Below are 11034 nucleotides of genomic sequence, written 5' to 3' on the forward strand. Positions count from 1 at the left end.
GAAACGATGAGACGGATTCGAAGAGGCTACAGTAGCCAGGGCGTGCAAATGAGAATTTGCCTTGTCGCTTAACTGCCGCAGATCCCTTCTCCACCCCTGGTAGCTTAAATAAAGACCGGACATGTGCTTGAAAGTGCAATAATTTATTATCAAATCTCGACGTTAACAATTCCAAAGCCCTGTCGTAATTATTTTCCGTGGGCTCCAGAGACCGAATTGCGTCCAGTGCTATGCCGTCCAAACATGTATGAAGATGCCGGCCTCCCACAGGCTACCAAAGTGCGGGGAACGAGGTGGGATGAAATTCCACCGGGTCTCCATTGACGTAAGGGAATTCCATAGCTCAATGTTTTGAGGATCGCTCAGAAACAGCTGCCGAAGCTCAACTAGCTCGTTTTTGGCTCCCACGAAGTTCGTTGCGTTGTCTGACCAAATCGCTTTAGGGCTGCTATGAACGATTGCGTTGAAAGGTCTTCGACAACCTCCAAGTGTGTAGTGTTTGCTGACGAAGCAAACGAATATGGCTGTGTAGCTCTTCGTAGGGGGCCTGTTTCTGACCTCTGACTTCGAATAAAAGGGGCCACAAAAGTCCACTCCAGAGATGACGAATGGGCGATTCGGCTGCACTCGGTCCTCCGGAAGCGGCGCCATGATGTGTTCGACTAGCTTGGGCTTTAATCTAAAACATTGAATGCACTTGTTGATGACAGCAGAAACCGTTTTTCGCCCTCCAATGGGCCAGAATCTCTGTCGTAAAGCGGCTAACAAGCCCTGTGTTCCTGCATGAAGGAACTTGCGATGAAAATGATCAATGATGGCTGAGGTTATATGATGAGACTTATGAAGAATCATAGGGTGCTTGGCATCGAAATCCAGCTGCGAATTATGAAGGCGTCCGCCGACGCGCATTAGACCTCCTGCATCTATAAATGGGTTTAAGGATAGAAGTTTACTCCTCGGTGACAGCTTCATCTTCAAGGTTAGTGCCTTGTGATCTTGGCCGAAATGCACGCGCTGAATCCCTTTAATGAGTAGATGAGTACCACCTTTGATTTCCTCGACTGTAAGCTCTCCTTTGTGCCGTACTCGATCCTTGCTGACCCTTTGAAGGAACCGATATATATATTCGAAGACTCTCTGCATTCTCCCAAACGAATTTCCAAACTTGCAACTGTGTGAGATGTCCATTTCCTGCGACAGCACCAATGCGCTGCGTCGACGCTCAGGAAGTTCCTTGACAGGGGGCGCGTCATCGGGCCATGTAGAAGAATCAGTGAGTAAGAAGTGCGGTCCTTCACTCCAAAGTTTTGATCCCACCAGCTCAATATGGGTACATTTACAAGATGAGATATCCGCCGGATTCTGCCGGGACGGTATATGCCTCCAAGTCATTCCCTTAGTTCTCTTCTGTATCTGTGAAATCCTGCTCGAAACGAAAATGTTAAAATCCGAAATGGTGTTTGAAATGGTTTTTATAGAGTCTGCGCAATTGTCTATTTCCCAAAATCTCTTTAGTATCTCAGAGATCGACTTCGACTCTGAATGAGTGCTGGGCTCTTGAGATAAGGAAACTAACGATGAGCGAACGGTAGATCCTACCGTTAGATACCCTGGTCGATCCAGCCAAGTCTGGTTTTCTGCAGAGTGGGTAAATTGCTGATCGAATTTGTCCAATATAAAGCAGCTCGAAAAATATGCTTGCTCCAAGAAGCAAGTCGATGCGTTGACTTTTGCAGAATTTTATTTTATTTTCCATTCAGACGCGTTAAGATCGAAATGCGGGTGGTAATCGGTGATTGACTGGGTGACAGCAGCTGAGAGCAAATGTGCTATACTTTGCGTTGCTCGACTGCGCGAAAATATAAACCAATTTATCCGAAGCGAGCGAGGATTCACCGATTCCTGATATGGAGATGAGTAAACAATGGACCTTGAGCTGAAGCTGATTGGCGAAACGAAAGGGGACAAAATTGATTTGAGAAGCCGAATCGAGCAGGGCCCTGCAAGGCACGAACACCCCAGATCGATTTTTCACGTAGACAAGGCTACAGAGACGTGAGATGATCCTTGCAGAAGTATTTCTGGAACAGGCTGGGCCAGGGTTGCAACGGGATTTGCTTCCAAATGAAAAAGACTATGATGCCTCCGGTGGCAGTGTCTACAGTTGCCCGACTTGCATTGCTGTAGGCTGTGTCCTTTTCGTAGGCAGTTGAGACAAAGATTTAGCCGATTTGACTCTCTATACCGCTGATTGGGGTTCAATCCTGAAATATTGTGGGCATTTTATCAAATAATGTTCCCTAGACAGAGTACATGTACTGGACAGCTGCCGAAGCTCAACTAGCTCTTTTTTGGCTCTCACGAAATTCGTTGCGTTGTCTGACCAAATCGCTTTAGGGCTGCTATGAACGATTGCGTTGAAAGGTCTTCGACAACTTCCAAGTGTGTAGTGTTTGCTGACGAAGCAAACGAATATGGCTGTGTAGCACTTCGTAGGGGGCCTGTTTCTGACCTCTGACTTCGAATAAAAGGGGCCACAAAAGTCCATTCCAGAGATGACGAATGGGCGATTCGGCTGCACTCGGTCCTCCGGAAGCGGCGCCATGATGTGTTCGACTAGCTTGGGCTTTAATCTAAAACATTGAATGCACTTGTTGATGACAGCAGAAACCAGCTACGAATTATGAAGGCGTCCGCCGACGCGCATTAGACCTCCTGCATCTATAAATGGGTTTAAGGATAGAAGTTTACTCCTTGGCGACAGCTTCATCTTCACGGATAGTGAAGAAGCCTTGTGATCTTCGGCGAAATGCACGCGCTGAATCTCTTTTAATGAGTAGATGAGTACCACCTTTGATTTCCTCGACTGTAAGCTCTCCTTTATGCCGTACTCGATCCTTGCTGACCCTTTGAAGGAACCGATATATATATTCGAAGACTCTCTGCATTCTCCCAAACGAATTTCCAAACTTGCAACTGTGTGAGATGTCCATTTCCTGCGACAGCACCAATGCGCTGCGTCGACGCTCAGGAAGTTCCTTGACAGGGGGCGCGTCATCGGGCCATGTAGAAGAATCAGTGAGTAAGAACTGCGGTCCTTCACTCCAAAGTTTTGATCCCACCAGCTCAATAGGGGAACATCCACAAGATGAGATATCCGCCGGATTCTGCCGGGACGGTATGTGCCTCCAAGTCATTCCCTTAGTTCTCTTCTGTATCTGTGAAATCCTGTTCGAAACGAAAATGTTAAGATCCGAAATGGTGTTTGAAATGGTTTTTATAGAGTCTGCCCAATTGTCTATTTCCCAAAATCTCTTTAGTATCTCAGAGATCGACTTCGACTCTGAATGAGTGCTGGGCTCTTGAGATAAGGAAACCAACGATGACCGAACGGTAGATCCTACCGTTAGATACCCTGGTCGATCCAGCCAAGTCTGGTTTTCTGCAGAGTGGGTAAATTGCTGATCGAATTTGTCCAATATAAAGCAGCTCGAAAAATATGCTTGCTCCAAGAAGCAAGTCGATGCGTTGACTTTTGCAGAATTTTATTTTATTTTCCATTCAGACGCGTTAAGATCGAAATGCGAGTGGTAATCGGTGATTGACTGGGTGACAGCAGCTGATATGGAGATGAGTGAACGATGGACCTTGAGCTGAAGCTGATTGGCTAAACGAAAGGGGACAAAATTGATTTCAGAAGCCGAATCGAGCAGGGCCCTGCAAGGCACGAACACGCCATGGCGGTAGCAAGCAACACATATTCGGCTCTAGTCGGCGATGAAGATAAAGGCGGTGTTTTGGACAAGGCTACAGAGACGTGAGATGATCCTTGCAGAAGTATTTCTGGAACAGGCTGGGCCAGGGTTGCAACGGGATTTGCTTCCAAATGAAAAAGACTATGATGCCTCCAGTGGCAGTGTCTACAGTTGCCCGACTTGCATTGCTGTAGGCTGTGTCCTTTTCGTAGGCAGTTGAGACAAAGATTTAGCCGATTTGACTCTCTATACCGCTGATTGGGGTTCAATCCTGAAATATTGTGGGCATTTTATCAAATAATGTTCCCTAGACAGAGTACATGTACTGGACAGCTGCCGAAGCTCAACTAGCTCTTTTTTGGCTCTCACGAAATTCGTTGCGTTGTCTGACCAAATCGCTTTAGGGCTGCTATGAACGATTGCGTTGAAAGGTCTTCGACAACTTCCAAGTGTGTAGTGTTTGCTGACGAAGCAAACGAATATGGCTGTGTAGCACTTCGTAGGGGGCCTGTTTCTGACCTCTGACTTCGAATAAAAGGGGCCACAAAAGTCCACTCCAGAGATGACGAATGGGCGATTCGGCTGCACTCGGTCCTCCGGAAGCGGCGCCATGATGTGTTCGACTAGCTTGGGCTTTAATCTAAAACATTGAATGCACTTGTTGATGACAGCAGAAACCAGCTACGAATTATGAAGGCGTCCGCCGACGCGCAATAGACCTCCTGCATCTATAAATGGGTTTAAGGATAGAAGTTTACTCCTTGGCGACAGCTTCATCTTCACGGATAGTGAAGAAGCCTTGTGATCTTCGGCGAAATGCACGCGCTGAATCCCTTTAATGAGTAGATAAGTACCACCTTTGATTTCCTCGACTGTAAGCTCTCCTTTATGCCGTACTCGATCCTTGCTGACCCTTTGAAGGAACCGATATATATATTCGAAGACTCTCTGCATTCTCCCAAACGAATTTCCAAACTTGCAACTGTGTGAGATGTCCATTTCCTGCGACAGCACCAATGCGCTGCGTCGACGCTCAGGAAGTTCCTTGACAGGGGGCGCGTCATCGGGCCATGTAGAAGAATCAGTGAGTAAGAACTGCGGTCCTTCACTCCAAAGTTTTGATCCCACCAGCTCAATAGGGGTACATCCACAAGATGAGATATCCGCCGGATTCTGCCGGGACGGTATGTGCCTCCAAGTCATTCCCTTAGTTCTCTTCTGTATCTGTGAAATCCTGTTCGAAACGAAAATGTTAAAATCCGAAATGGTGTTTGAAATGGTTTTTATAGAGTCTGCGCAATTGTCTATTTCCCAAAATCTCTTTAGTATCTCAGAGATCGATTTCGACTCTGAATGAGTGCTGGGCTCTTGAGATAAGGAAACTAACGATGAGCGAACGGTAGATCCTACCGTTAGATACCCTGGTCGATCCAGCCAAGTCTGGTTTTCTGCAGAGTGGGTAAATTGCTGATCGAATTTGTCCAATATAAAGCAGCTCGAAAAATATGCTTGCTCCAAGAAGCAAGTCGATGCGTTGACTTTTGCAGAATTTTATTTTATTTTCCATTCAGACGCGTTAAGATCGAAATGCGAGTGGTAATCGGTGATTGACTGGGTGACAGCAGCTGATATGGAGATGAGTGAACGATGGACCTTGAGCTGAAGCTGATTGGCGAAACGAAAGGGGACAAAATTGATTTGAGAAGCCGAATCGAGCATCGAGAATTATGAAGGCGTCCGCCGACGCGCATTATACCTCCTGCATCTATAAATGGGTTTAAGGATAGTTTACTCCTTGGCGACAGCTTCATCTTCACGGATAGTGAAGAAGCCTTGTGATCTTCGGCGAAATGCACGCGCTGAATCTCTTTTAATGAGTAGATGAGTACCACCTTTGATTTCCTCGACTGTAAGCTCTCCTTTATGCCGTACTCGATCCTTGCTGACCCTTTGAAGGAACCGATATATATATTCGAAGACTCTCTGCATTCTCCCAAACGAATTTCCAAACTTGCAACTGTGTGAGATGTCCATTTCCTGCGACAGCACCAATGCGCTGCGTCGACGCTCAGGAAGTTCCTTGACAGGGGGCGCGTCATCGGGCCATGTAGAAGAATCAGTGAGTAAGAACTGCGGTCCTTCACTCCAAAGTTTTGATCCCACCAGCTCAATAGGGGTACATCCACAAGATGAGATATCCGCCGGATTCTGCCGGGACGGTATGTGCCTCCAAGTCATTCCCTTAGTTCTCTTCTGTATCTGTGAAATCCTGTTCGAAACGAAAATGTTAAAATCCGAAATGGTGTTTGAAATGGTTTTTATAGAGTCTGCGCAATTGTCTATTTCCCAAAATCTCTTTAGTATCTCAGAGATCGACTTCGACTCTGAATGAGTGCTGGGCTCTTGAGATAAGGAAACTAACGATGAGCGAACGGTAGATCCTACCGTTAGATACCCTGGTCGATCCAGCCAAGTCTGGTTTTCTGCAGAGTGGGTAAATTGCTGATCGAATTTGTCCAATATAAAGCAGCTCGAAAAATATGCTTGCTCCAAGAAGCAAGTCGATGCGTTGACTTTTGCAGAATTTTATTTTATTTTCCATTCAGACGCGTTAAGATCGAAATGCGAGTGGTAATCGGTGATTGACTGGGTGACAGCAGCTGATATGGAGATGAGTGAACGATGGACCTTGAGCTGAAGCTGATTGGCGAAACGAAAGGGGACAAAATTGATTTGAGAAGCCGAATCGAGCAGGGCCCTGCAAGGCACGAACACGCCATGGCGGTAGCAAGCAACACGTATTCGGCTCTAGTCGGCGATGAAGATAAAGGCGGTGTTTTGGACAAGGCTACAGAGACGTGAGATGATCCTTGCAGAAGTATTTCTGGAACAGGCTGGGCCAGGGTTGCAACGGGATTTGCTTCCAAATGAAAAAGACTATGATGCCTCCGGTGGCAGTGTCTACAGTTGCCCGACTTGCATTGCTGTAGGCTGTGTCCTTTTCGTAGGCAGTTGAGACAAAGATTTAGCCGATTTGACTCTCTATACCGCTGATTGGGGTTCAATCCTGAAATATTGTGGGCATTTTATCAAATAATGTTCCCTAGACAGAGTACATGTACTGGACAGCTGCCGAAGCTCAACTAGCTCTTTTTTGGCTCTCACGAAATTCGTTGCGTTGTCTGACCAAATCGCTTTAGGGCTGCTATGAACGATTGCGTTGAAAGGTCTTCGACAACCTCCAAGTGTGTAGTGTTTGCTGACGAAGCAAACGAATATGGCTGTGTAGCACTTCGTAGGGGGCCTGTTTCTGACCTCTGACTTCGAATAAAAGGGGCCACAAAAGTCCACTCCAGAGGTGACGAATGGGCGATTCGGCTGCACTCGGTCCTCCGGAAGCGGCGCCATGATGTGTTCGACTAGCTTGGGCTTTAATCTAAAACATTGAATGCACTTGTTGATGACAGCAGAAACCAGCTACGAATTATGAAGGCGTCCGCCGACGCGCATTAGACCTCCTGCATCTATAAATGGGTTTAAGGATAGAAGTTTACTCCTTGGCGACAGCTTCATCTTCATGGATAGTGAAGAAGCCTTGTGATCTTCGGCGAAATGCACGCGCTGAATCCCTTTTAATGAGTAGATGAGTACCACCTTTGATTTCCTCGACTGTAAGCTCTCCTTTATGCCGTACTCGATCCTTGCTGACCCTTTGAAGGAACCGATATATATATTCGAAGACTCTCTGCATTCTCCCAAACGAATTTCCAAACTTGCAACTGTGTGAGATGTCCATTTCCTGCGACAGCACCAATGCGCTGCGTCGACGCTCAGGAAGTTCCTTGACAGGGGGCGCGTCATCGGGCCATGTAGAAGAATCAGTGAGTAAGAACTGCGGTCCTTCACTCCAAAGTTTTGATCCCACCAGCTCAATAGGGGTACATCCACAAGATGAGATATCCGCCGGATTCTGCCGGGACGGTATGTGCCTCCAAGTCATTCCCTTAGTTCTCTTCTGTATCTGTGAAATCCTGTTCGAAACGAAAATGTTAAAATCCGAAATGGTGTTTGAAATGGTTTTTATAGAGTCTGCGCAATTGTCTATTTCCCAAAATCTCTTTAGTATCTCAGAGATCGACTTCGACTCTGAATGAGTGCTGGGCTCTTGAGATAAGGAAACTAAAGATGAGCGAACGGTAGATCCTACCGTTAGACACCCTGAGTCGATCCAGCCAAGTCTGGTTTTCTGCAGAGTGGGTAAATTGCTGATCGAATTTGTCCAATACAAAGCAGCTCGAAAAATATGCTTGCTCCAAGAAGCAAGTCGATGCGTTGACTTTTGCAGAATTTTATTTTATTTTCCATTCAGACGCGCTAAGATCGAAATGTGAGTGGTAATCGGTGATTGACTGGGTGACAGCAGCTGAGAGCAAATGTGCTATACATTTTGTTGCTCGACTGCGCGAAAATATAAACCAATTTATCCGAAGCGAGCGAGGATTCACCGATTCCTGATATGGAGATGAGTGAACGATGGACCTTGAGCTGAAACTGATTGGCGAAACGAAAGGGGACAAAATTGATTTGAGAAGCCGAATCGAGCAGGGCCCTGCAAGGCACGAACACGCCATGGCGGTAGCAAGCAACAAGTATTCGGCTCTAGTCGGCGATGAAGATAAAGGCGGTGTTTTGGACAAGGCTACAGAGACGTGAGATGATCCTTGCAGAAGTATATCAGGAACAGGCTGGGCCAGGGTTGCAACGGGATTTGCTCCCAAATGAAAAAGACTATGATGCCTCCGGTGGCAGTGTCTACAGTTGCCCGACTTGCATTGACGATTTGACTCTCTATACCGCTGATTGGGGTTCAATCCTGAAATATTGTGGGCATTTTATCAAATAATGTTCCCTAGACAGAGTACATGTACTGGACAGCTGCCGAAGCTCAACTAGCTCTTTTTTGGCTCTCACGAAATTCGTTGCGTTGTCTGACCAAATCGCTTTAGGGCTGCTATGAACGATTGCGTTGAAAGGTCTTCGACAACCTCCAAGTGTGTAGTGTTTGCTGACGAAGCAAACGAATATGGCTGTGTAGCACTTCGTAGGGGGCCTGTTTCTGACCTCTGACTTCGAATAAAAGGGGCCACAAAAGTCCACTCCAGAGATGACGAATGGGCGATTCGGCTGCACTCGGTCCTCCGGAAGCAGCGCCATGATGTGTTCGACTAGCTTGGGCTTTAATCTAAAACATTGAATGCACTTGTTGATGACAGCAGAAACCGTTTTTCGCCCTCCAATGGGCCAGAATCTCTGTTGTAAAGCGGCTAACAAGCCCTGTGTTCCTGCATGATGGAACTTGCGATGAAAATGATCAATGATGGCTGAGGTTATATAATGAGACTTATGAAGAATCATAGGGTGCTTGGCATCGAAATCCAGCTGCGAATTATGAAGGCGTCCGCCGACGCGCATTAGACCTCCTGCATCTATAAATGGGTTTAAGGATAGAAGTTTACTCCTCGGTGACAGCTTCATCTTCAAGGTTAGTGCCTTGTGATCTTCGGCGAAATGCACGCGCTGAATCCCTTTAATGAGTAGATGAGTACCACCTTTGATTTCCTCGACTGTAAGCTCTCCTTTATGCCGTACTCGATCCTTGCTGACCCTTTGAAGGAACCGATATATATATTCGAAGACTCTCTGCATTCTCCCAAACGAATTTCCAAACTTGCAACTGTGTGAGATGTCCATTTCCTGCGACAGCACCAATGCGCTGCGTCGACGCTCAGGAAGTTCCTTGACAGGGGGCGCGTCATCGGGCCATGTAGAAGAATCAGTGAGTAAGAACTGCGGTCCTTCACTCCAAAGTTTTGATCCCACCAGCTCATCCACAAGATGAGATATCCGCCGGATTCTGCCGGGACGGTATGTGCCTCCAAGTCATTCCCTTAGTTCTCTTCTGTATCTGTGAAATCCTGTTCGAAACGAAAATGTTAAAATCCGAAATGGTGTTTGAAATGGTTTTTATAGAGTCTGCGCAATTGTCTATTTCCCAAAATCTCTTTAGTATCTCAGAGATCGACTTCGACTCTGAATGAGTGCTGGGCTCTTGAGATAAGGAAACTAACGATGAGCGAACGGTAGATCCTACCGTTAGATACCCTGGTCGATCCAGCCAAGTCTGGTTTTCTGCAGAGTGGGTAAATTGCTGATCGAATTTGTCCAATATAAAGCAGCTCGAAAAATATGCTTGCTCCAAGAAGCAAGTCGATGCGTTGACTTTTGCAGAATTTTATTTTATTTTCCATTCAGACGCGTTAAGATCGAAATGCGAGTGGTAATCGGTGATTGACTGGGTGACAGCAGCTGATATGGAGATGAGTGAACGATGGACCTTGAGCTGAAGCTGATTGGCGAAACGAAAGGGGACAAAATTGATTTGAGAAGCCGAATCGAGCAGGGCCCTGCAAGGCACGAACACGCCATGGCGGTAGCAAGCAACACGTATTCGGCTCTAGTCGGCGATGAAGATAAAGGCGGTGTTTTGGACAAGGCTACAGAGACGTGAGATGATCCTTGCAGAAGTATTTCTGAAACAGGCTGGGCCAGGGTTGCAACGGGATTTGCTTCCAAATGAAAAAGACTATGATGCCTCCGGTGGCAGTGTCTACAGTTGCTCGACTTGCATTGCTGTAGGCTGTGTCCTTTTCGTAGGCAGTTGAGACAAAGATTTAGCTTTTTTGACTCTCTATACCGCTGATTGGGGTTCAAACCTGAAAAATTGTTGGCATTTTATCAAATAACGTTCACTAGACAGAGTACATGATGGCATAGCTGATGATGAAGCAATGAGGGTTCTACGACAAAATTTGCTAGTTACCTGTTTGCTAGGTGCTTGGTTTACCATAGCGTATTCCAAATTTTCCATCATGCGGCATCTAAGGTCCGAAAGATAAGAATTTATCCCAATTTGGCAGCTCCTTGGAAGGCAACCTTTCTTCCCACCTCTCCTGGGTCTGAATGTCCAGTTTTGAAACGATGAGACGGATTCGTAGAGGCCATAGTAGACAGGGCGTGCAAATGAGAATTTGCCTTCGCTTAACTGCCGCAGACTACTTGCGGATCCCTTCTCCACCCCTGGTAGCTTAAATAAAGACCGGACATGTGCCTGAAAGTGCAATAATTTATTATCAAATCTTGACGTTAACAATTCCAAAGCCCTGTCGTAATTATTTTCCGTGGGCTCCAGAGACCGAATTGCGTCCAGTGCTATGCCGTC

The 11034-nt window shown here is 46.5% G+C and overlaps 1 protein-coding gene across 1 annotated transcript; it reads right to left on the reverse strand.

Annotated features, from left to right (window-relative positions):
- Positions 1–228: 228 nt before the first annotated feature.
- LOC122818511 (uncharacterized) lies at positions 229–4958 on the reverse strand. Its single transcript, XM_044092660.2, has 2 exons — positions 4613–4958; positions 229–1046 (listed from the first exon to the last, which is right to left on the reverse strand). Exons 1-2 carry the CDS (start codon positions 4956–4958, stop codon positions 229–231), a joined length of 1164 nt encoding a protein of 387 aa, XP_043948595.2.
- Positions 4959–11034: the final 6076 nt, after the last annotated feature.

Source organism: Drosophila biarmipes, unplaced genomic scaffold (genome assembly GCF_025231255.1).
Source record: "Drosophila biarmipes strain raj3 unplaced genomic scaffold, RU_DBia_V1.1 ptg000019l, whole genome shotgun sequence".
NCBI classification, from domain to species: domain Eukaryota; kingdom Metazoa; phylum Arthropoda; class Insecta; order Diptera; family Drosophilidae; genus Drosophila; species Drosophila biarmipes.

Excerpts from the sequence above, each read along its gene's own strand:
- LOC122818511 (XM_044092660.2), bottom strand. The coding sequence starts at position 4,958 with ATGACTTGGAGGCACATACCGTCCCGGCAGAATCCGGCGGATATCTCA. Across the intron at positions 1,047-4,612 it reads TACAGTCGAGGAAATCAAAG|GTGGTACTCATCTACTCATT; the intron begins GTGGTACTTATC and ends AGGAAATCAAAG.